This window comes from Euleptes europaea, chromosome 4, assembly GCF_029931775.1.
Source record: "Euleptes europaea isolate rEulEur1 chromosome 4, rEulEur1.hap1, whole genome shotgun sequence".
NCBI classification, from domain to species: domain Eukaryota; kingdom Metazoa; phylum Chordata; class Lepidosauria; order Squamata; family Sphaerodactylidae; genus Euleptes; species Euleptes europaea.
This window is the reverse complement of record NC_079315.1, coordinates 47,245,711-47,272,468: the sequence shown is the minus strand read 5'-3', so window position 1 is coordinate 47,272,468 and position 26,758 is coordinate 47,245,711. Positions and strand designations below refer to the sequence as shown.

The following is a 26,758-nucleotide window of genomic DNA, read 5'->3' as shown; positions in this document are numbered from 1 at the left end:
AGCAGCCTCCTAAGAGGATCCAGTATAGCCATTCGTCCTTTACTGTGGTGCATCCATGCTCAATGGAAGACGTATCCTTCAGGCAAAGTATGTTGAGGATTGGATCCCCAATGGTTACGTGTGTTTGTGTGGGCATGTGCTGGCTGTCACTCAAACTGGGCTGGAAATGTGCAAAAACTGTCCAGCACTAAGCAGAGTTTGTTAGAGAGTTGGTATAAGCTGGAGGTGATTCTGGCACCTGCTCTGGTTCAAGCTATTCCTGTAAACAAATAACTTCCAAAGGCAGCCCACTTCTTTCCCACCCACCCCCACATGGAACTATGGGATAGGAGTGGCTTGTTGAATACGAGGCATGGAAGAACTTCTATTTCTAAAGCCGGGATTGGCAAGACAAAGTGTGCTTGGTATGGAAGTGGTATAATGTGCACGAAGACACCCAGAGGTGTGGTAGGGAGGCTACACTTGCTGTTATCAGAGGTTGCTCCTCATGCAGGGCATAGGAATACTGTGTTTGGGATCATAACAACATGAGCATGTTGCATATGCCCTCTACATTAACAATGTGAAAAGTGACTTCTGGTTTGCTTGACATATGAGAATAAGTACATGTCTTAATTGATTATTTGCCTTTTTCTCTTGTGAACACACATGCATGTACCACTAAACGAGGGTCTTCACTCTCATTTAACACATAGGCATATACTGCAGTAACCTCAGAGAGGCAGACAATTTCCTGGATTCCACATTAGGTTTTAAATGTTGTGCTTTGTGGCTTGATGCAACTGCAGAGAGTTACAGAGCTTTTGGGCATCACTATTATGTTTTAATATACTGTCCAGACACTTCAGTTTTTTTAAAAAAATCCTAATTATTCAGGCTTCTGTTTTTGTTCAATGCCCTGTGGATTTCTTAAATAGCAAGAAGGTATCCAGGGCTCTCTCTTTTTAATCTCTACCTTAAAGTATACATTACCGTTTTGGCCTAAAAACTTCCCCTGTAGAATTCCATTATCAACAAGAAATTGATAATGGAATGTCGGGGGAAAGCCAACAGGAGCTGAGAAGCATCCGGTTTGGGCAGGCTCAATGCACACAGACAAAGGGAAAATTGCTTCAGAATGCCCACATGGGAACGGCATAGACATGAAAGGAGATGATAAAAAAGCGGGATAACCACTTAAGGATGCCCAAAGGCACATGCCAGGCAAGTCAAAAGAGAGACAATGTGGAGGTGTTTCTATGCTAATGCTAGAAGCCTCCAAGCAAAAATGGGGGAGTTAGTGCATAATTTTAAGGGAAAACATAGTTATAGTGAGCATTACAGAAACCTGGTGGAGGGGAGAGAACCAGTGGATACGGTCATCCCTGGTTACAAACTGTATGGATATGACAGAGAAGGGCGTATTGGAGGGGTGTTATGTATATCAAGGAAGGCATAGTGTCTAATAAACTAGAAACCATAAAAAGGGCAGACTCGTCCACAGAATCCTTATAGGTGACGATTCCGGGCACCAAAGGTGATTTAGTACTGGGGATGTTCTATCGGCCCCACTGACCAAACGGGTCAGGGTGATCTTGAGATGGAGAATTAAATTAGGGAAGCATGTAAAGGTAATGAAGTAGTAGTAATGGGAGACTTTAACTACCCTTCTATTGACTGGATAAATGTATGCTCCAGTCAAGCCAAAAAGGTAAAAATTTTAGACATCCTAAGTGACTGTGCCTTCGAACAGTTGGTCATAGACCCAACCAGAGGGGAGGCAGTCCTGGATTTAATACTCTGTGGTGCTGCAAGTGACTTAGTGCAGGATGTGGATGTAGTTGAGCCAGTTGGCAATAGTGACCACAATGGTATCAAATTTAATTTACATGTAAGTGGGAAAGTGACTGGGAAATCTCACACAATTACCGTTGACTTTAAAAGAGGGAAGTTCTCTAAAATGAGTAACCTGGTAAAGAGGAAGTTGAAAGGAACAGTTCAATGGTCAGTTCTCACAATGGAGGGATGTGAACAGTTGGGTCCCTCAGGGATCTGTCTTTAGACCGGTGCTTTTCAACCAGTTCATCAATGACCTGGATTTGGAGTTGAACAGCGAAGTAGCCAAGTTTGCAGATGACACCAAATTATTTAGGGTGGTTAAAACAAAATCGGACTGGGAAGAGCTCCGAAAGGATTTCTACAAACTGGAAGAATGGCCATTAAAATGACAAATGAGATTCAATGTGAGCAAGTGTAAAGTGATGCATATTGGGGCAGAAAATCCCAACTTCACATATATGCTGATGGGATCTGTGCTGGCAACAACAGACCAAGAAAGGGATCTTGGGGTCGTAGTGGATAGCTCGATGAAGATGTCAACCCAGTGTGTGGCTGCTGTAAAAAAGGCAAATTCCATGCTGGCCATAATTAGACAAGGAATTGAGACTGCTGGAGTTGATGGGCCTTGGTCTGATCCAGCAGGGCTTTTCTTATGTTCTAATTATTTGATACCTAGTTTGGTTCAGTACAACATGACTTTAAATGTTCTGTTGTAACTTCAGATTACTCTGTTGAAAGCTGGGCAACTCCTTGAAATATTGCTAAGGGCTAATTTTATTTTCCCAAGCTCCTCTCCTTACTGAGATGAACAGCTGGCCTTGAAGTTTCATGAATTATGTGTTCACATTTTTTGAATTCGTTTATTTAATGCTCATAGACCTATCAGTCATGAGCATAGGGGAAAGGTACACTATCAAACAACATAATAATTAAATATACATGCTCAGATATAGGAATTAGATTTACATAAAATGTTAATTTTTTAGATGTACAGAATTGTACAGCTTACGATTTAAAAACACCGCCATAGACATAAATTTTGCAGCTGCCAGAGTCACATTTGGGTCGGTGTATACTAATAGCTTAACTACAAGTTCCTGTTTTCCAATAAGCCTCCATTTCTGAATATGTTTAGTAATCCATCTTTCTTGGGCCGCATTATTCTTTTTACAATTGATGACGAAATGCCAGATGGTATCTAGCTCCCCTGATTTGCAGTTGCAAAGCCGCTCGGAAAGGGGGATCCCTTTGAATCTGCTTGTCAGTTCCCCTAAAGGCAAGGAGTTCATTCTGGCATTTGAAAATAAAATTCTGTATTTGGGTACTGTTATTGACTTGCAGTATGCTGGTAGGGTCTTTGAACTTGGAAGACCCAAATAGTATAAAGAGCATTCTCTTCACACTCTACAGCATGTGCTCCATTTATCAAATTTAAGGACGCTGAGTTTAATTTGCTTGCATGCTTAGTATAAATCCATTTGGTTAAAAATTTCAAAGAAGAGACCCAATTTTTGTAATCTTTCATCCACCAATTTTAACCGTGAACTTTGAAAACCATCCTTGTCATAAATAATGTGCATTTTTCCTTGCTCCCTACAGCTGTACAAGTGATTGGAACACAAACAGAGAATAGATGTCTACACCAACAGATCCTGGTGCAATGCCTCATCCTGGTCCTTCCCCAGGCCCAGGTCCTTCGCCAGGACCAATATTAGGTCCTAGCCCAGGCCCAGGTCCTTCACCAAGTTCAGTACACAGTATGATGGGACCAAGTCCCGGACCCCCGAGTGTTCCACATGCAATACCAACTATGGGACCGAGTGATTACTCACAAGAAGGCATGCACCCGATGCACAAAGTAAGTACGGTAGTTCTTACATTTTTATTTACCAAATGCCTGTCTGACAAAAGTCATTGTATTTTGTGCTATGGAATATCTCTGTGAGCTTTATCTTATCAGAATAATTGGATAAAGTACAGTCCTGGGATATGAATAACATTTGATCTCTAACCCAAGCAACACTTTTATAGACCATATAGCACTTCCTAATTAGATGCTTTTCAAAGATAAGCAAGCCAACATGTTAGGGGAAAATATATTTTTACTTAAATGTAGTTGCTCGGAACTGAAATTTGTTGAAATCAGTGGAAATGCATAGTGAAAGCATTCAGGATCAGAGCACTGGAAACAATGCTCTACTTCTAGCACAGGCATAGAATTAGTCCCTTGCCTTTGTCGCCCAGGACAAGTAAGGATCACTTTCAGACAAGAAGAGAGGGGATCTGTAATGCATTGATAGAAAAAATGCGCACTTTTTTCCTTTTTACTCTTTTAGAATTCCACAAAAGACTGACTGACTTGCCATCAAGGATAGTTGGAATGTTTGGCCTAGTAACTTTTGTGAACTTGCTTGGAAGTCTGGTCCAGTATACTTCTTGCAATGCGACCTTGCATTAACATCAGTGGGTTTGTCTTCCATGTACATTTGTTCTGGAAATCTCCACTAGATCTCTGATGTGCTCAGTTTTTGATCTCATTTCTGTAAGGGCTTCCCTGTTCATTTCAGTACACAAGATACTTGAGACCCAGTACACAGTATACCGGTTACTCGAGACACATATGCAGTGAGGAAGCATTGTGATGATCTTTCCAGTTTGGGAGTGAAAAGTTGCTCCATAGGTATATGGTGTTCCCACATGTGCAGGAAATCATTTAGGTTGGGACTAATATGCAATCGAATATTCATGATTTTTTTTCTTTTGTTTGAAGAGGAAAATATTGTTTTAGGGGTAAAAATTGTTTTTACCTTGCCAATGATTTGTACCTTGTAAATGGATGTATCAGTTTATTGAAAATCTTTTTTTTTTAATTAACTTGTATTGGCTGCACATGTTTAGAATGTGAGTGTAGCTTTTAAACTGTACTTAATAGCTCTTGTGTATTTTGAAGTCATTTGTCAGAGTTGTGTAGCTTATATATGGAAAATAACCATCATAGTAGGAGATACAGATCTAAGGAAATAAAAAGTAAAAAAAAAATCCTACATCATGGTAGTTACCTTCAGATGGATCAAGCACAGTCTCCTCCCCCACAACCCAGCATCTCAGGGATGGGAGGATCGCTGACCATTCTTCTGCTCTCCGCTCCATCTCTTACTTCACATCTCTCAACATCTCTCTCAAACAAAGGATGGGTTCACCTTTTAACCCTTTTGCTTGCTGAGGGAAAAACTTCCCTCTGGCAATTGAGTCTGATACCTTGCTCACATGGGCTCTCCTGCGCCATGCCTCATGAGCCCTCCTGGCACCTGAGTTTTATGATGCTCATCTATCAGCCTCTCTTTGGCAGGTATGCCAAATGGTGGGCTTTCAGGCTGGACCAATTTCTTGTTTCTCATTACTTCCCCCACTTGGGAAAATAAACAGTTTGCCATGGGCTCAGGACCCCAAATCATAACACTTGACACCCACAAACTGAAACCTAAGCATGCTTTGCTTGGAAGTACGTCTCATTGGTTTTAGTGGACTAAGGCAGTGATCCTAAGTACACGTACTAGGGATCAACTCCTGTTAAACCCAGTGGTGTTTAAACATGCCTCAAGTACTGGCTGCCTGGTTAATTCTATCCTGAGCTACAGTCAGGTCCAGTCAGGTTTCTTCCAAAGTAGTGCCCTTGGGCCTGGACTGAAAAGGCTTGGGTTTTTAACTTAAAAATTATTCCAATTATCCTTTTTAGTGTTGCTATCTGGGTAACTGCTATTACTGAGTCCATAGATCGACCATTGCTTCAGTTTTTATGGAAGTTGTTAAATGCCCCTCGGTGTGTTGCTAGTGTTACCATTTGCTCCGAGTTTGGCCAAATGTCTCCTGAAGCTAGGACATGGTTGTTTGCTTTTAAGCTATAACTTAAGCTGTTTTTTTTAGTACTGAGGGGTATCTAGTCTTTCTGAAGCATAACTCATATAGAACCTCATGGCAAAAAATATTCGATGAGAAACTGTCACTGATGGCCATCTCATGAGATATGATAAGAGGTCTTGGAAAAACAGGAGCTTTCGCTATAATAAAACGTATCAAAGAGATTGATTATGTTAGCACATCTTTTCGTGCTTGTTGTGTTTGCCCATCTCAGTTTTTTGGAATACCATCTCCACGTGGTTTGCCTGCCTATACCTTTTTTTTTTTTTTACAATTCCTTGTCTCTCTAGAGCCTTTTTTTTTTTTTTTTTAGCAAGATTGAACACTGACCCTTCTATGGTTTTGCCAGGTAGATTTTTGAACCTACCATATTCGGAAAGGACTTGTCCGTGCTCTTCCAGTTCCATCGATTCACTATCTCATGTGCTCTTAGAATGTCTTTTCTATGAGGATCTTAGATTACGATATTTCTTTCCTCTTTTACTAGATAAATCTAATGCCTCTGTGTCTGATATAATGCCTTTTTTATTGATAGGGATCCTAAGGCTTCACTGGCAGTGGCAAAATTTATCCCAAGAAAAGGCTTGGGATGTAGGTTGGAGCTTGGGGCTGGAATTGTGAGGGAAGGCTTAGAGATAGGGAATGGAGCTGGAGCTTGGAACACAGGGCTTGCGCTGATTGGGCCGGTTGATCCAACAAGGCTGTCCTCTCAGGCCTCTGCCTAAAAAGGCTGAGAGGTAATTGGCCCAAGCTGTACTGCAGGCAGGTGGTAGAGCTCCTGAGGCTGTGCTGTGGTATGGCCAGGATCTTGTAAGGAAGCACTACCATCAGTGCACTGTTCTGGTTCCACAGTGGGGTTGTGTGCTGCCAGTCTGGCACTTCACCTCTTCTTTGCCATCTTGGCCTGGGCCTTCTGCTGCTATTAAGTGGGAGAGGATCCTGGGGGCTATGAGCTGAGGCTCAAGTCCAGCCTGGCAGAGGCGTGCCGGTTATCTCAGGGGCTGGTGGTGAGGTTTCCTTTGTAGGTTCTGGCAAGATGGTCTTTGGCATTGATGGTCCAGTGTCAGCAGGCACCTCCACTGTGCTGGTCTCTCCATGGTCCCTCTGGCCCTCCTTAGCCACCGACTTAGGCTCCTCGGGCACTTCTCCTGAGAACTCCAAGTTAGAATCACTGAGCTGGTCGAAGGGTTCATGGCGTATTCATTGAGATGGGAGACTGTAGGTATTGATTAGAGAGAAAGGTGGCCTATATCTTTTGCCCCCCAGGAAATAGATGATAACTCTCCACATCTTCAGAGATGTGTTATATTTGCTGTCTGTTAGAACTTTAGATTTCTATACTCACCGAGGAGGAACAAAAGTTACTCATTTCTGTGGTTCAGAGTAATTTTTGTATGTTGTCCTGCATGGTTAAAGGCTTGTCTTCAGCCAGAAACATTTGTTGTTTCTGATTGGAATAGTGGAAATCCTATTTAGTAGTTTAATGCTATGTAATCTAGTGGGACAGATTGAATTGTGCCCCAAACAAGCTTCATGTGGTTCATTGCAATCATAAAACTACTTAGTTTAATCTTATGGATTCCAACTACTTAAGAAAAAGTAGTTTCAGGGATTGACTTCATGATTTGTCAGGTCTGTTTAATAATGCTAGCTAACTTGATTATTTGCATTCGGAGTAATTAAATGGCCACTACTATTGATTTCTTCAGTGGGATCCCATCATGATGGTGGTTAGAAAATTGCTGTCATGGGATGCAATATATTAACTTTTTCCATACCATAAGCGCTATATCTGGTTGACTGGGAAGAGTATGTTTTCCTTGTCTTCACATATATTATTCTCCAAACTGAGGCTTCAGCGTCTTGATTCGTGGGTTATTTCCCTCCATCTTCAGGGTAGGCAGGACTAAGTTTTTATTGGCTTCCTGTGGAAAAGCTATTCTACATAATACCATTGTCTGGCTAAAGTTTAAGCTCTTTGAAGTCTAATGGATTTCAATCAGAGTGCATGCTTGCTTTTTCCCCACTTGAAACCAAAGGGTCTACAAATTATTTAAGTTTGTCTGGATTATGTGTTCTATATAAAAAGTGTGAGTTTTTAAGGATTCTACTGGATGATGAAGAAGAGTTGGTTTTTATATGCCAACTTTCTCTACCACTTCTCTACCAACTGGCCTACAATCACCTTCCCCTCCCCACAACAGATACCCTGTGAGGGAGGTGGGGCTGAGAGAGCTCTAAGAGAGCTGTGACTAGCCCAAGGTCACTCACCTGGCTTCATGTGTAGAAGTGGGGAAACCAACCCAGTTCACCAGATTAGCCTCCGCTGCTCATGTGGAGGAGTGAGGAATCAAACCCGCTTCTCCAGTTTAAAGTCCACCACTCCAAACCAATGCTCTTAATCACTGGCACCAGATACAAATATTTTAAATAAATAAATATTAAAATGCTAAACACTTCTCTGTGCAGTTTATATTAACTGCTTTCTGAGATAAATATTGAATTAGATAAGCTTGGAAGCTACTATGTTTTCCCATGCTAAGCAGAAACTTATTATAGTTTGTACAACTGTTGAAAGGAATTCTAATTACAGAAAATTGAACTAAATAACAAAATTTGAGGTATGCTTGAGATAGTTTTCTAGCACAGGACTCAGACGGTGCAGAGCCAAAGAAATTTGTAAGACTAGGTGTGTAACATTCCTGCAGTTTTTCTCCATTTATCATTTTACTATCATGTCCTATGGGAGGTTGGCAACCCTATCCATATCCATGCTGCCTTTTTGCTACTGCATTCAATTCAGTGTTTTTGGCATGTTTTAGCCTTGTAACATTTTGATTATTGTGATTATAACTGGTTGGTTGAAGGGTGTTAAGAGACAACTAATCTTCATTAATATGTCTTCAGCATACATCCTGCAGGGCTTCGCTTCATTGTCCTCTGACTCTTTTTCAATTTTTTACTCTGCTTAACTGCCAGGGATTCTTCTGAACAATTGCTATATCATCATTAGTGGATGCCGAGCAGCACGATGGGGCTGTCCCTAAACATGGTGGGGTTTCTAGAGACTTTGGGGATAGAGATATCTGGGGAACTCCCCAGATATGCAAAAAAAAAAAAAAAAAGACCTTATAAATTCTGCTTTGTAAATGAAGCAGAAGTATTCCACCCTACCTCCAAAAACCATGGCCTAATGAAGTCTGAATATACTTCATTAGTACAAAATGTGAAGATCCATTAAGAGTCAATAAAATGGAAAAAGAGAGGAGGAATTAAGCCCCAAACAGCTAATAAGAAACCAGAGGTTGGGGGGGGGGACTTCCAAATTCTCACTCCCCCATGCAATTAACCACAAGCCTCCCAGCTTGTTAAATGCTGGTAGTAAAGAAGGAAAATAATACCCTTCATTTATATCTAATATACTGTAAAATGTAGTATGAGCTCCAGATGAGGCACTTTTACAGGTGTAACTCCATTCTACTTTTCTACAGGAATGAGAAGCTCAGTCCTCTTAATTCAAAACACTGTAATTTACATTCACTTTGATATCGCTGTAGTGAAAGCAACCATTTTGCCCTGAAGTCTTATTCTGATGTTTTCTTAATGCTCTTAATCTTATTTAAGCATGGCATTAACAAACTTGCTTAATATTTGCGAATTGCCAGCTTTATGTATTTAACTAAGTTATATTTGTTTCTGAGAAGGTTCTGTCATCAAAGCTAGGTATTTGTAGGGTTGCCAACCTCCGGGTAATAGCAGAAGATCTCCTGCTATTACAACTGATCTCCAGCCGATAGAGATCAGTTCACCTGGAGAAAATGGCCGCTTTGGCAATTGGAGTCTATGGCATTGAAGTCCCTCCCCTCCCCTAACCCAGCCCTCCTCAGCCTCCGCCCCAAAAACCTCCCGCTGATGGCAAAGAGGACCTGGCAACCCTAGGTATTTGTCCCCCCCCTTCCCCCCCCTTTGGTAGGAGAGGGTAAGCTAGTTTACAAATACCAGAATGTGTACAGCAAAAGTTTGGAAAACATTGATCATCTTGCCTCAGGCCAGCCTCCCATGCCCTCTTTTTCCTTAGACTTGTAAGTTCCTTCACAGCTTTGCTCTCCCCTTACTCTGCCTTGTTGCCCTTCATAGCATTCAGTATATATACACATCATCCATTTTGTGACATAAACTTTCAGATGGTGTGGACGAGGCTGAAACTGGCTCTTCCAGAAAGCTGGGAGCATTTAAGCAGTGTGCTCATTTTCCAGTGAGCGGCTGCCAAACATTTTTCTGTCCTTGAAATAACAATTCCACAGTGCTGTAAGCTAACAGCTGGCGAGGGAAGCAAATATTTTAGACCCTCTTTAAGGTCAAGGTTTGTAATTTTAAGGTTCCTTTCCATGTCGTTGACCTCTTACTTTTCTCCCCTCCAGTTGCTCATGTGTAGTGTAGATTTCATCTTGTCACTGTATGACACTCCCTGTATCCTGTTGCTTACCATTCGTTTTCTCCTTGCTCGGAGACCTTCTTGGCCTTTAAGCGCTGGGTCTGGCACACAAACCTCGCTTTCCTCCCAGACATAGGCAGTGGTGCTCCTTGCTGAGGGTGCTTTGCTAATTTATCTACCACTCCTTCCCCTCGGGAAGGGTTGACTCCCGCAACAGAATGTTCACATTCAAAGAAAAACGGCCTTTAGGGTGTCCTAATGCAGCAGTTGCTGCTTGGAGGCTGGGCCTAGGCCAACCGATCCTCTTTGATTCCGAGCCACTAACTGTTTGCTTCCCGATTGTGTAAGGGGTCTTTGTGGTCTTCTATTTGGTGGTTGCCAAAAATGTAAAAGGTTATCTTTGGCATTACTCTTGTCCGAATATATCACAAGAGCTCTTTAAAGACGAGACGAGAGTGTTGGGGAATAGCCTGAACTGAAGTAAATGAAGAGGCTGTGTTTCCACGTTCTAGCGCTGCTTCTTTACAACTAGTAGTAAAAGAATAAAGGTAAAGTATGTGTGCATCAAAGGTGTCGTTTCAGAAAATATTGGTGCCTTATCATGGTGCATGCAATTCTGATCACTTTGTTGACTGGATACTGTTCGTGCCACTTTTTATTTTTCTGGGGTTGCACACTTTAATATTGCTTTTGAATTTTAATACTACATGTACTGTCACTTTCCACAAGCCCTGTAGATAGTGGGCTAGGAATTCTCTGGAACAATGTCAAATTCTTTATTGGTTAAATCTTGCAGCCCATCGATGGTTTGCATGAGAAAGGAATGGTTGAAGACCTGCACAGCAACTCCATGAAGACAACAAGTATGCGACCTCCTCTTCCTGGAATGGGGCCGCCTCAAAGTCCAATGGATCAGCATAGTCAAGGTTTATATCAAGATATGCTTTTGATATATATATTAGATCATTATGAGTCTAAGATTTTTAAAGCTTCAGTCTAGTTTCCCAGTGAGAAATGTACACGTTTTGGGTATGTATGTAAGAATATGCACTCCTAGAGGAAGTGGGTGGGGGGAAGGAGGGATGATGCACAGGAGGTGTTTATTTTAAAACATTAGCTTCAGAAACATGCAGATGAGGGATCTCTTTTTGGTTACATCGTTTGTTTGAGAGGCAGTTTTAAGGATGAGAGGATGCAGTCTCTTGGCTCATATGACCTTGCCTTATACTAAGATCATAATAATGCTTGGATATATTGCTGTTAAATCTTTAAAATGTTTCATATACACTATCTTTTTGTAGTCTTCCCAACATTCATGTAAGGTAGGCCATTAATGTTATCCCAGTATTTCAGATATGAGGCAGAGACTGTGTGGCCATCTAATGACTTTGGATCAGAGGTGAGATTTGACTAGGGACTTCTTAATTTGTCAATTAGCCACCTATAGCTTTCCAGTATTGACTGGCAGTGGCTCTCCTAGGCCTCAGGCTGAGTCTGTTTTGCACTAGTACTGAACTAAAGATAGGATTGTGCTCTTTATGGCTGTCTGCTTAATCCAAAGATATCCACAAGAAGGAGAGTTGCAGGAAGGGGAATATCTGTGGCTCTCCACCTTCTATGGACAGGTCTGGCTTGCTGCCACAGTCTTCACCACTTGTGCACCACTACCATCACAGCCAGGGGGAGGGAGTAGTGCTTGTTCGGGGGGAGGGGGAAGAGACAAACAAGAACCAGCTGCAGGTTTATGATTAACCATCTCTTGGGTGCCGCCATGGCTTCTTTGTGGGGGCAGGGGGAATTTTACCTCAAAATTAAATTGCTTAAAAATTAAGATTTTTCTGCAAATTTGGGGGGTTCCCTGGGTTTGTGGACCCTTATATTGTGGTTGTGGCCTATGGCTGTTAGATATAGGGATATTTTGTGTTTTATGGTTACTTTTAGATCCAATGATCTGAACTCTAGTTCTGTATATCACACAGCCATCGTTAACCTGTGACCATTTTGAGAATAGTTTTCTGACAATTACCATAACAACTGCCTTGAGCTCTAACAGTTCTAATTTCTTATGATGCTGCCATCACAAATCAGGCATTCTTTAGTGTTCAGAATTGTACTTAGGCCTCAGAGACATGGTGCTGAATTCCACCTTGCCAGGGATTCATTAGTCCCCACCTCTTAATTGGAGATAACCGTTGCTTACTTGATAGGTTTTTGTGCAGGCAAAACTTGGAAAATTAAAAATGGTCAGTCAGTCCTCAAACAAATGTAGAATGGTGGAAACTTTTGTTCACATATTTTCCTAAAAAGAAAACTAGTAGCAGCTTTGTAGGTGAGTAATTTTTAGATGCTGATGTTGAAGAGGACAGACATCCAAACAGAAGGCAGTAAATTTTGTGCATCTTCCTCTTTGGTGTTGATCTTTTTACAATTACAAATGAGGAATTTCGAAAGTTCTTTTTTTCAAGAACCCCACCCAGAGTTCGAATTCTTTGTGAGCCTCCTTTTGCCATGCGTGGTCCTCTAGTTAGGTCTCCAGATTTATTGGCTATGGTAGTGTTCTCCATTCTGTTGTGAATTCCAGTGTTATGTGGATGTGTTGAATCCAACACGGATGACCTCTATGCAAGTTTTTGTCACAAGATGATTGCCTAATCTTACTTCATGATGAGAAACCAATGGGCTTCATCCCTTAGACTTCATTTCTGTAGGACAGAGGTGATCTCTGTGGTGGTAGGATGAATAAATTGAAGCTTTCCCCCCCTTGAGAATTGTGCTTTGTTCATTAAAAATTAAATGCTACAATGTGTTATGAACCTTTTACCTGTTTGGACTGTATAAGTAGATTCTCAGACAAAGTGCTTGGATTCTTAGCAAAAACTAAACAGCAGGGCTATTCAGCTGTCATTTGTCTCAGGAACACAACCTAACAGGTCCCCAAGCTACTTGGGTTGTGTCAGAGCGATGCTGAGGGACAGTAAACATCTTTGCCCAGGTGCAAGAGAATAGGAATAGTTAATTCCTTGAGGCATGATTTACGTTTACAGCACAAATAACTGGTGTAATTGAATACCATCGTTATTAGTTAGTCCTGTATTCACATTGAATATTATTATTTCTAGTGTTAGAGGGTACATTGTGATATAATTCTGCTGTGATTGTGGTTATGCCTCCCTTTGCTAACCAAGATGCAAAGACAGATTTCTTGTTTTCTCAGTTCTCTGAGGGCCAAACTACATATACAGTGGTGCAAGAGATCTCTTATTAGGTACTGAGTTTTCTTTTAAGGCAAAAACAGCCATGAAGGGAAGAAGATTCAGACTGGGGCTACAGATAGAATTAACTTTTTCTTTCACCATGCTGATTTCCTAGTGCAAATTGCCTTTTCCCTGGAGCTTCTTTTTTGTCCTATAGGTAGGGCTGCCAGGTCCCCCCTCTCCTCCGGCGGGAGGCTTTTGGGGCAGAGCCTAAGGGATAGCGCGTGCCGAAGCACGTGTGCGTCACTTCTGTTTTACAACCGGAAGTGCTGCCTCGCGAGGGGCCTTATACCATTCAAACTCCCAGTTTGAGTGGTAAAGGGCCGCTTGTGATGCGTTTACACCCGGAAGTGCCGCATCGCAAGCGGCCCTTTACCACTCAAACTGGGAGTTTGAGTGGTATAAGGCCCCTCACGAGGTGGCACTTCTGGTTGTAAACCTAGGGTTGTCAGGTCCTTCTTTGAAACCGGTGGGAGATTTTGGGGGCGGAGCCTGAAGAGGGTGGGGTTTGGGGAGGGGAGGGTCTTCAATGCCATAGAGTTCAGTTGCCAAAGCAGCCATTTTTCTCCAGGTGATCTGATTTATATCGGCTGGAGATCAGTTGAATTAGCAGATCTCCTGCTACTACCTGGCAGTTGGCAACCCTATGTAAACTGGAAGTGACGTGCCGCAGTGTGTGTGCATGCACGTTTGCCTGCCGACCCTCAGCTGGTTGGCGGGCAGAGGGGTGAATTGCTGGGGGTTTGCCTGCCACCACCAGGCACCTGGCAACCCTACCTATAGGAGAAGACATACAGGTACTCTTATTAGCTGTTTGTGATTAACAGCAGCCCTGAGAGCAGGGCAGTGGATTTGGGTTGGGTAAACGGTGGAGAAGGAAGGGGTCAAACCCCCATTCTTCCTGTGCCATGGTTGAGGTTGGATTCTGCCCCCCAGACTGTGCTGTCTTGAACACACATGCATGTACACACACATACCCTGCTACCCTGAGAGATTCTAATCACAGATCTCTTGTATCATATGTAGTTTGGCTCTGAAATCCAAGAGAAAGAACATGTTCTTGTACAGGTCAAATACCTTCTTGTGTTGAAATTAGCTATTTCTCAAGAATGAAGCAAATGACTCCCCCCCCCCCTCTGTATTTGCCATAGTAGCTCCACTATCACTTTAACTTGGGCCTGTACAAGTTAAAATCCATGAAATGTGTAGATGCAAACCAATTATGCCTTATGGATCACTCCCCTTTTCCTCTCTGTTTGCACTACAACAGATAGTAGAACATGGCTGTGGGCTGTGTTTGACTTGGTGGGTCAAAGGTTATGCAGGCCTGCTTTAGTTTGAAGTTTTCATTTGCGCTTCCTTGAAGAAAAATATAGGGTTACACAGACTTTTATTTCTGGACTAGATATTATTAAAAGTCATATAGTAGCACATACTGTATATGTGTGCTGTAAGAACAGAAGGTTGGTGTAAAATATTCTGAAATTTCTGGCAGTTTTAAAAAGTATGTGAGTAGTAACAGAAGTGCATCATTTATGGTTCTTCCCCCAAAGAAATCACAGTTGCAATGGTAATACCATTTAGGATTTATATGTGGCTTTCAGGTGTTATTTATTTTAAAAACAATCTCAAAATGTTCCTGTGCTGTTGAACTCTGTAGGGTGGTACAGCATCTCAATGTGTCTTCTTTTAAAAAAAAAGGAAGTTGCAATTAGTGCAATGGCCTTCTTCTTCCTGGATAAGCAGGGGTATTTAAGCAGCGACACTGTTGCATCATAAAAGCATGTCCTATGTTACTTACACACACATACAAACCTACAAATCGGGACATATAGCACACCTAGATTGCTGAGAGTTTAACATTGTGCACTGATTATATGTTGTAGTTTCTGTTTGGGTTACTATATTATTATGGGAGCAATCACTGGTGGATAGCAGGAACATTTTGGTTCCTGATGCAGAAAACCTAACTAGAACTCCTTCCCACTTATTGCCATGGGGCAGTTTACCTGGGGAAGGTTCTTCTGAACAATCCTCACTGAAATGGATGGGGCTGTGAATGGGAAGATCTCATTCATTTTAATAGGACTTGTGCAGTAGGGTTGCCAACTGCCAGGTAGTAGCAGGAGATCTCCTGCTAATTCAACTGATCTCCAGCCGATAGAGATCAGTTCACCTGGAGAAAAATGGCCGCTTTGGCAATTGAACTCTGTGGCATTAAAGTTCCTCCCCAAACCCCACCCTCCTCAGGCTCCACCCCAAAAATCTCCCGCCGGTGGCGAAGGGGGACCTGGCAACTTATTGTGCAGGAAAACCTCCCAAAAATTGTAGCTATGGCTGAAAGTAGTTTGTCTTTCATTTTACTGCTCTTAAGGGCAGTCAAAATCTGCAGCCTCTCTTTGCCTCATTATGGTGTGGACTGGAACTTTTCACAGCAAAATATGAAAACTTACAGCAGAAGCCAAATCTGCAATCACTTTACTACTTACAGTTTGGGCAGTTCTTGCAACAGTGTTCTGCTTGTACTGCTAACTATTATTAAACTATGGAACAGGCCAGTGTGGAGAATTTTGAAACCAGTTTTGTTTAAGGGGGAAAGAAGGATAGAAAAACAGAAGGACTAGCTGGGGTTGTTGGCAGAGAGATGATTAACATGCTGGCTCCTGTGGACTAATATAAAAAGACTGCAGTGCTTGGTTTAAAAAAACAACAGCAGACAGGATTATTGTAGTGTAGTGTGACAGTTTGATGTATTTGTAAGGAAAGTTTAAGTACATTGTCTGCTTATACTTTATTAATGTAGAAGTAAGCCTAAGTGTTTAGGATTTTAAATATAATGGTACTAAGCTTCTGCCTTTTGAATGTTAAAATGCCTTTTGGGGGGGACCTATAATCCTAGACCTAGGTTTTACCTTGTGATTTCCAAAAATTGCTTATACTGTACATACTTAATGTGGGTAGCTGCTTACATCAGTCAAAAAGTGGCAATGTCATGTCTTAGTTTTCATACTGTTTGCAGCCTATATAGGGTTGTGAAATACCTGGAGATTTTGGGGGTGAAGCCTGAGGAGGGCAGGGTTTGGAGAAGGGAGGGACTTCAATGCTATAGAATCCAATTGTCAAAGCAGCCATTTTCTCCAAAGGAACTGACCTCTCTTGCCTGGAGATCAGTTGTAATAGCATGCGATCTCCAGCTACCACCTGGAGGTTGGTGGCCCTAAGTCTGTGGTAGCTAGTGACTTTTGGCTAGAGCTCTTATAATTATGCAAGTCCTGCTGATTTCAGTGTGGCATGACTGAATACATCATGAGTTTTTTACTATATCTATATCATTCATCCTTAGAATGACAATGGCAGATAGGTCATTCTTACTATAATTCCCAGATGAGAAGACAGAGGCTTGGAAATGACCAGCTTGTTCAAGTATACTCAGTGAGTTTATAGATAAACTAGGTTTTGGTGGTCTTACTGAGGCAGATTTGTTTTCCAAAGCTTTCAAAGAACTATCGTATGAACATTGTCTCACACAAAAATCTACAGCACTGGATAATGATAATTTCTGAGTATTGTATAGAGATACTCAACATATTTAAGGATATGTATAAGTTTCAATGTGACAAATCTTGTCACAGTTAATGACATACTATGTGTGTGACAGTAATACAGTATTGACGATTTCAGTGTTTTCTGTATCTTGACGTTTAATACAGTATTCAAATCTGAGTCTTTAATACTGTAACTATAAAAAGACTGCTTCTAAGTCCAAATAATTATTTTTGTTTGCTACATGTTTATCATTTTTTGTTTTCAACTTTTATTTTTTCTACTTTCCAAATGGTGAAAACTAATGTAAGGTTTTGCTCTTTTCTGAGCCTCCTTTATATGTAGCACATGTAAATAGGGTTGCCAACCTCCAGGTGGGGCCTGGAGATCTCTTGGTATTACAACCAATCTCCATGCAATAGAAATTTTTCCCTCTGGAAAAATGGCTGCTTTAGAGAGTGGATTCTGTGGCATTATACCCTGCTGAGGTCCACCCCAGCCTCCACACACCCCAATTTCCAGGAATTTCCCAACCCAGAGTTGGCAGCCTATCAGTTAAGGCACCTCTTAGTAGTGTTCTGAGGTGATGTGTGCTATGCTGCCTCCTTGCCTTCCGTAGCATTTCCTACCTATTTTTTCTGCCACTAAAGGCTCTTGGCTTAGAATTCTTTATTCTAAATAAAACAGTTGCTTTCCCTTAAACATAGTTTATTTAGAAGTATAAAAGCATAATGGCTTCAGTAAAGGTGATAAGCGTAATGGTTTCAGGTAGGTAGAGAGGATAGCCATGTTGGTCTGCAGTAGAACAGCTGGACTCAAGTCCAGTAGCACCTTAAGAGACCAAAAAGATTTTTTGGGTATGAGCTTTTGAGAGTCAAAGCTCCCTTTGTCAGAACTGATGAAGGGAGCTTTGACTCTTGAAAGGTTATACCCCCCAAAACCTTGTTGGACTCTAAGGTATTACTGGACTTGAATCTAGCTGTTCAAATAGGTATAGTTCTTCTTTCACTAAAGTTCCTGAAACAGATGTAACCACAAAGGCTTTTCTCACTTGCCACTTAGGAAATTGAGGCCTGTGGAGGTTATTAGGCTACCGTATATACTCGAGTATAAGCCGAGTTTTTTAGCCATGATTTTTGGCTTAAAAAACTCACCTCGGCTTATACCCGGGTCAATACGGTAATTCGCCTGCGGGGCCCTCTCCCAGCGCGCTCCCGCCGGCCAGCTGATGGGCGGGCTGTCCCGCCTTCTACCCCACACCCCACCTGATCATGCCTTGTGCGTGGCGCCGCCGCCGGTCACATGTTAAATGTAACATATTGTTTGGGGCTAAGGTAAGAACATAAGAAAAGCCATGCTGGATCAGACCAAGGCCCATCAAGTCCACACAGTGACCAATCCGGTACCTCTAGGAAGCCCACAAACAAGATGACTGCAGCAGCATCCTGCCTGTGTTCCAAAGCACCTAATATCATAGACATGCTCCTCTGATACTAGACAGAGTAGGTATGCATCATGACTAGTATTCATTTTTTACTATTACCAAGGATAGCCCTATCCTCCATGAACATTTCCATTCCCCTCTTAAAGCCTTCCAAGTTGGCAGCCATCACCACATCCCAGGGCCGGGAGTTCCACAATTTAACTATGCGTTGTGTGAAGAAATACTTCCTTTTATCTGTTTTGAATCTCTCACCCTCCAGCTTCAGCAGATGACCCCGTGTTCTAGTATTATGAGAAAGGGAGAAAAGCTTTTCCCTGTGCACTCTCTCCACACCATGCATAATTTTATAGACCTCTATCATGTCTCCCCTTAACCTTCTTTCCAAGCTAAACAGCCCAAAGTCTTTTAACCTCTCCTCATAGGGTAGTTGCTCTAATCCCCTCATCATTTTGGTATGTGCTTCAGTAGCGTGGGGTACAGCAGTTTGCAATTCTCACTCTGAGGGAAGAGCATCTTGAAGCTTTGGGTGATTCCCATCCATTGCTAGGGGAGGCATGAAGGTTGTATATGGGCAGTAGTTTTTTTAGAGCTAGAGGCAGTATCATAAAGCTGTCATACTATACAGTATGAATGATCTTTTTTTGTGCCTTTGTACATCTTTGATATAACTGATGCTTCAGGTTACTTCAAGCAGTACCTGGGGAAAGCTAACAGTAACTTCTAGCAGCACAGTTGCCTAATATGTGTACATTTTGGTGTGAGCATCTTTTTAGATAGCGCAGTTCCCGCAGCCTCTTTGCCTGGAGCCATGAAAAGGCTTGAGTCCCTGTAGCAAGACTTTCTCTATCATGTTTGCCAAGTTATCAGGCTACCAGTGCTGGAACAGAACTAATGCCAGGATAGGGTTAAGAGGGAAGTAATTGTCATTGTTTTTACAGAAACTGTAATTTATGCATAGCCAAAATATCCATTGAATCCTTCAGCTGTGCTATAAAATGTCTGATAGTCAATCATGCAGCATTGAACTTTGATAGATTGCAAGCTGTGTCTCTAACCTCTTACTGGTTGGTGCATTATTAAATGCACTGTAGAGGAACAGCAGAGTTTTGGATATACGTGTATGTTATGGTGTATTTAACTTAGATATGTGAAAGTTTTTATTACCAGTCAAAGGAATTAATTTCCAAGTGGCCATCTGATAAATTTAAAGGAAGAAACTTGGCATTGACTAACATTTTATGCTCTTATTTGTTGTTGTTTGGAAAGCCATTAAAGCCTGTTAATTATTATTTTAATTGTAGCTTTTAGTAAACAGTCAAATTATTTGAGATAAGGACAAAAATTAGCTGAGGCCTAATAACAGGGAATATTTGTTGAGGCCACAGTAATGTGCTTGCTTCATATATTTATTCTATAGGCAATTCTTAATGACTAAATTAAGGAAAAATAACAATTGAATATTCTTGTTTTCTTCATTAGGCTATATGTCTCCTCATCCATCTCCTTTGGGACCACCAGAGCATGTGTCCAGTCCAATGTCTGGAGGAGGACCAACTCCACCCCAGATGCCACCAAGCCAGCCAGGACCCATGATCCCAGGAGATCCACAAGTTATGAGCCAACCCAACAGAGGCCCTTCACCTTTTAGTCCTGTTCAGCTGCATCAACTCCGAGCACAGATTCTAGCATACAAAATGCTTGCTAGAGGTCAACCATTACCTGAAAATCTTCAACTTGCTGTACAAGGAAAGAGGACGCTGCCTGGGATTCAACAGCAACAGACTCTTTACAACAAGACAGCTGGTAAAATAATTGCACACTGTTTATTGGCCAGCTCCCTTTTCAGTTTATTCTTGTGCCATACATATGGACACATTGCAGTCTTGCTGTTTGTTTCTTTATACTTATTAAAAAACAAATTGGGTTCGTATAAGGAAGTGAGAAGTTTGTAGGGGGAGATACAAGATTGGGAAATACTGCATTTATTACTCTGATAGCTAGGTTTGGGGGCTAGGTGAGCAAGAAACTGTTCACATTGCCCCAAACGTGACACAGCACAGCAACAGGAGTATTTTTCCTTCTCGTTCTTCTGTTGCTGTATAGGAAGATTGACAGGAGAGAATTGTGGTTAGGGGAGATACACCTCATGGTACCCATTTCCTGACAATTATTCCTTGTGTGAACATATCAGTATTATTTGAGGGGGGAAGGGTGCCACTTTCTTTTTCCTTTGAATTGCTTAAGTCTTCAAATAGAATCAAGTGCCAGTAAAAACGACCAGCACAAACTGCTCACCTGTTTCTCCCACCTTTAGCTCTATAGATGCAGGCAATAAAGTCAGTAGACTACTAGACAAAGCAGCCAAATATAGTAAGTGGAATGTAGAACAATTTGTGGAAGAGAAAGGAACATGACATATCAGTTAAGGGAAAGTACAGCAGCAGGGGAATCCAGGTAGTGCACAAGAAGGTAGAGAATCTTTTGCCATATAGATATGCAGATATTGGTGGCACAGAGATCAAGTACATTGCTACTGCAGAAGTCTATTGAGGGGAACAAAAAGACTTTCAGTACTGCAAGATTATCCTTTTGGCCAACTTATTCATCACTTTTTAATTTACATTTTTACTGAATTTCTGGAGAACTCTTAAAGTATGGCTAAATCCTTCTGTTGTCTGAGTTTCCGTGTTTTCTGCCCTAGACTTGCAGGGAGCCATCATTATAATCGGAGCATGATGTGTGATGATGTGAGGGTACAGTGCATTGCATGGGAATTGCCATAGAGCACAGTAGAGCCCAGTTTGTTATTTCCCTCAGTCTTAATGTGTTCACATAACTATACTGCTTTTATGTGCTCTAGGATATTATAGGGGGTTGGTAGGTCTGTGTATGTCTCATATTTCCATCCATGCTTTCTTCTCCATGGGTTACTCAGAATCTGAATCTTGAGTAACTTCAAGCATGTGGAGAAGAAGGGCTGTATGGAGAGAGGGAATGTCCGCAGGAATTGCATCCCTATAATGCCTTTGTGTTATTTTCCACACATGTATGTGTGCATGCATTGAGGTAACAGGGAGGGAAGAAACGGGGCTGTGTTGATCCCCATGGTATCTTTCTATGCAAGTGACTTAGATTGTGGCTTCTTGGCATGTGATTAGCTTTGAGCTTTTGCAAACACTTTAAATCATTATGTATGAAGGCTATAGAAAGTTTATATTATTTATGTAATATATTTCTAAATAAAGATTTTATTTATTTAGCTAGCCTGTTTTCTCTCTTAGACTCAAGGCAGATCACACAATATAAAACAATGTAATCAGACAAAGGAAGACATACAATTAGCAATACAATAGGACTAGTATTACAGACGTTAGAAAAACAACACAAAAAAGAAAGGTACTGGGCATATAAGATATCATAAACAATGCAGAAAATGACATTGCAAGAGTAGAGGACAGTGCAGTAAAAGCAGGGGGAAACATACAATAAACGTTAGAATAGACTACAATCCTGTTCCTTTTCTAAAGAAGCATCTGAACCATTCCGTTATACTATAGGTCTGCTTCCTTTTGAAAAATGCCCTCCTTAACAATTCTGTTGCAATCAGTTCACAGAATGACAGAAATGTGGGAGCGTTCCTGAACATCTCAGGCAAGACAGGGCCCACATTGGAGATTGCACGTGTACAGGCAGCTGTCGACTTTAAAGAGACTTAGCGTATTGCAACAACTACATGTACTGTAGCAAAAAATTATCTTTTTCAAACAATGTTTAATTTTTGCAGTGTTTCAATAGGCTTGCATTTTAAGCTATAGAATAATCCTTCATTATCCTGTTTCCTCTCAATGGCCTTAAAAGCTATTTCTAGGGAAAGGGGTTAATTTCATCTCTTCATCTACTACTTGCAGTGATGGGGATTCTGCCATTGTGTGGCTCCACAGCTGGGCCAGGAGCTGCTTCAGGAATGCCAGGACATGCAGCTGCTATGGCCACAAAAACTTGGCCAGAAGGTAAACCTGTTCTATAGCATATCAAACTTAAATGAAGACATTTATATGGTTGGGCCTGGGAAAGAAGGGGGGAGAGCAAAAGCAGTGTTCCTTGTTCCCACTAAAAACTCACATTTGATTAAAAAAAATTGTGGTATGGTTCTGCATCAGTGGGAGCTCCTCCAGGGGCCAAAGTGCACTGCCCCTAAAGCCCCTTTCCTGATATATCTGCACACATAAGAGTTCTCCTGTGCTAATAATAGTTTATTGCTGCTTAAGCACGGACTATAGAGCTGGTGAAAGCTTTCCTTCCAAGAAAAGTGTTTGATTTTTCTACTCCTGGAAATATTCATCTATTACTTTTTTGCAGCAACACGCCTATTGGAAAATATTGTGTCTCTTAAAAAAAAAAAAATTCAGCCTGATTTTTAATAGCTTCTTCATTGTCTGTTCTACCTTTCTTTTGGGAGATGGAGTCCATTTATTGTTTCAATGGGAAATCTTTCAGTAGCATATAGACTCCTTTGAATAAATTTTGGAAAACCCCACTCTTTCAGTTCCTGATATCCCAAGCAATTTTATTTACAGTATACACAAGATGTGTCAATAACAAATGAAGAGTTCTGATGCCTTTTCCTGATGAGCTTCAGGAACCTGATTAAAAATAATTCAATTGGATGGTGGTGATAACAAGAAGTGGGTTAGTTTATATCAATTATGTGGAAGCCCCTAGGGTTTAACTTGTTTTTTCCCCTCACTCATCAGTATTATTTTTTACATATTTGCATAAAGAACAATATAAGAATAATTAAGGAACACTAGTCACGAAAAAGAACCAATGCTCCAGAATACGGGACAATTTTTTAAAATGAAAGGCAGCAAGGGATAATGTCTTCTATTCTCGCTCGGAGGGAGGAGGGCGTCTTCAGCTCGGGTTATTTCCTTTTCTTTGTCAGGGAGGCAGGAACACAAAAACTCTAACCTTCCTGTCTCCCGGGAAAAATAGCCCCTCCTTCCTCTTGAGCTCCAGTTTTGTTTCCTGCCTTTCGATAGGGAAGCAAGGTTTTCAGCAGCTCTCTGCTGCTCTTAGTTAGTGTAGATAGTTTGGAAGTTTTTGAGTCTTGTGTTAGTCATAGATAGTCTCTAGAGTATAGTTTGTCTTGTTGTCCTAGTATTTGTCTGTTTTCCCCCTGTCCGTTTTGTCTTCCCTGCCCGGCTCCTTTGGCCCCAGGCTTTTTAGCTAGGCCACCTTTTTCCCCGCTGAAACAACATGGCAGCAAATCCTACCGACGAGTATATCTCGCCAGAGGATCTTGATTCGGGCTTGCTAACGGCTGCAAACCAGGATCGGGCCGGCCCCTCTAGCTGCCAGAATGCCTCTAGCGACAAGAATGCCGCACCAGACAAAACAGGCTTGAACAAGAAGAGTGTCCATTCTCTGAGCAAGGGGGGAAAACACAAGAAAACTCTGCAGAAGGCAGACAAAGGAGCGAAGAAGATCAAATGCTCGGGAGAGACCTCTAGCGGAGTGGGAAGCTCCAGAAAGAGTAAAGCGGCTCCTAGCCATTCACCGGCTCCTAGCCTTATTATTTCAATGTCTGTGGCTACTCCCCTCTCCAGAGTGGTACATCCCACATCCCAGCCGGCTTCTCAGTGCCTCCTGCTCTCCCCGGCTTCGTTCGCCCTGGCTTCTGCCGACTCTCAGATGACTCTAGGCACTGCCAGCCCAGTGGTCAGTAAAGTACAGACCTACACGTCTTCTTTTGTGGAGGGGGGACTTTCTGCCTTAAGAGCTGAGTTAGCAGAGCTAATCAGAGGCGCCTTTGTGGAAGGGCTCCAGGCATTACAGATGACTTCCCCTGCCCCATCGGTTCGTGAAGCTAGCCCCTTCAACCCTCCTAGTCATGATCCACTGGAGGGAACAAGCTCTGATCATGGGGGTGTTCATGGGTGGGGGGGAAGAAACCCCTGGCCCACTAAGGCAGCCCAGAAGGCTATCCCAGTCAGGCATTCATCAGACAGTCACTCCCCTGACTCTTCAGACAACGAGGGTAGAGAAGAAGGGGAATTCTCTTCTGAAGAAGACCTTCCCCCTGAGGAAGAGAAACAGATGAAGCTGTTTTCTCAGGAAGATTTCCAGTCTCTGCTATCCAAGGCACTGGCAGCCTTGGACCTATCTGAGGGTCAGGACCCTCAGGCCACAGAGACGCTGAAAGGCTCTAAAGAGTTTTTCCACAGGCACTCTACTCCCTCTAGGGCTATTCCAGTGGCTGACCACTTTACCACCCTCATTAAGTCAGAGTGGGAGAAACCTTTAGCAAGTAAGCAGGCTCCAGCAGTGGCCAAATTTTTTTACTCCCTCACTAATGCTTCCAGCCAGCTTTTGCAGCTCCCTCTGGTGGAAGCTCCCGTTATGGCATTGCACTCCTACAACTTAGTGGCTAGAGATGGCATGGGTTCCATAAGGGATCCCCTAGATAGAAAGGCAGAGCTAGCCCTCAAAAGGGCTCATGAGGCTTCTGCCCTATCAGTTAGTGCCTCAGTGACCTTGACCTTTATTTCCAGGGCAGCTATAGTTTGGACCCACAAACTTCACCAGCTAATCCCAGAGGAGAACAGGAAGGCCCTGGAGGGTGCTTCAAGGGTCCTAAAAGCTGTTACCTTCCTGTTGGATTACTCGCTGGACACGCTGTCCTTCTCAGCACGGGCCATAGCCACCCAATCAGTAGCCAGGAGAGCTTTATGGCTACATCAGTGGCAGGCGGACCCACGCTCTAAAGCAAAATTAATGGGGTTTCTGTACTAAGGAGGCAAGTTGTTCGGTGATAAGCTTGACACCATACTCATTGAGACAAAAGACAAGAAAAAGGCCTTACCCAAGAGCATTCGTAGAGATCCTAAGGGTTCTTCTTCTCACTCCTTTTGCCCGTTTCATCCCTTTTCAAGGTTCAGACCAACGCAGAGGGCATTGGATTCAGTCTAGAGGTTCCTTTCAAAGGGGTGGACGCTTCTCAAGTTCTCCCCGCTTCAGCCAAGCCAATTCACACAGAACCAATAGCGGTTCCCGTCAAACCAAGCAGTGATGCCAGGGCTATCCCGGTGGGGGGGTCACTTGAGTCAATTTGCAGATCAGTGGGAGGCTTCCCATTCGGACCTATGGGTAGCTCAAGTGATCAACCACGGTTACTGGATCAAATTCTCTCACCTCCCCCCAGACTGTCTCATCTCCTTTCCTCGCCCCCTTCAGGGGGAGAAGCTTCTGCGAACAATGTCAGCGGTTCAACACCTTCTAGACATCCAAGCCATAGAGCCAGTCGAGCTGTCAGAGTATTTCTCCGGTGTTTATTCAGTGTTTTTCACTGTTCCCAAAAGAAATGCGGACTGGCGGGCCATTCTGGATCTGAAATTTGTCAACAGATTCATCATCCAGAAGCGATTCAGGATGGAAACCCTGAAGTCAATAACAGAGGCCCTCAGACCAGGGGACTTTCTCACGTTGGTAGATCTCACCGAGGCCTATCTCCATGTCCCGATCCATCCCAGTCACTGGAGGTTTCTGAGGTTCCTGATCCGAGACCGGCACTACCAATTCCGGGCCCTGCCCTTCGGTCTATCCTTGCCCCCCCAGGTCTTCACCAAGATCTTAGTGACCCTGGTAGCCATAGCTTGAAGACAGGGAGTCCAGGTACTCCCGTATCTGGAGGACATTCTTATCTGTGCTCTGTCAAGAGATCTGCCTGGTGCACACTCAGTATGTCACCCAGTTACTCAGGTCCCATGGTTTCCTTGTCAACTGGGACAAGAGTCTCCTACAGCCTTCTCAGAGACTGGTCCACCTGGGAGTCATTATCGATACAACCCTGAACTCCCTCATCCTTCCTCCGGAAAAGATAACCGCCATAACTGCCATGACCAAGATGATCATGACTGCTCATTCTGCTCACCTCATGACTCTGGCCAAGCTACAGGGCCACATGATTGCCTGTATCCCGGCCGTCCCCTGGGCCCGGTTCTACTCGAGACCCCTCCAGTAGTTTCTAAGTCCTCATCAACAGGACATCGTACGGAAGAGGAACAGGTCTCTGCCTTTGTCCAAGGAACTTCGATTGGGTCTAAGATGGTGGACCAATCCAAACGACCTATCAAAGGGTTTCATCTTCCTTCACGAGACACCGGTCCAGCTGTTCACGGTCACCAGTCTGTCAGACTGGGGGGCCACATTACAGAACCAGCCGGCTCAAGGGACTTGGGGACCGTCTGAGAAGGGGAAGAGTATCAACTTCCTGGAGGTCATGGCTGTCCTGAAGGCTCTTCTGCACTTCGAATCCCAACTGGAGGGGACGCATCTCCTCGCCAG

General features: G+C 42.7%; 1 protein-coding gene across 1 annotated transcript in view; it reads left to right on the top strand.

The window, feature by feature from the left end:
• Window positions 1–26,758, top strand: part of SMARCA2 (SWI/SNF related, matrix associated, actin dependent regulator of chromatin, subfamily a, member 2) — a 171,478-nt gene that overhangs the window by 12,465 nt on the left and 132,255 nt on the right. The window contains exons 2-5 of the mRNA XM_056848132.1: window positions 3,418–3,676; window positions 10,968–11,097; window positions 19,892–20,215; window positions 22,321–22,422. Of these exons, the coding sequence (XP_056704110.1) occupies window positions 3,452–3,676; window positions 10,968–11,097; window positions 19,892–20,215; window positions 22,321–22,422 (781 nt within the window). The 5' untranslated portion in view covers window positions 3,418–3,451. The remainder of the gene's footprint in view (window positions 1–3,417; window positions 3,677–10,967; window positions 11,098–19,891; window positions 20,216–22,320; window positions 22,423–26,758) is intronic.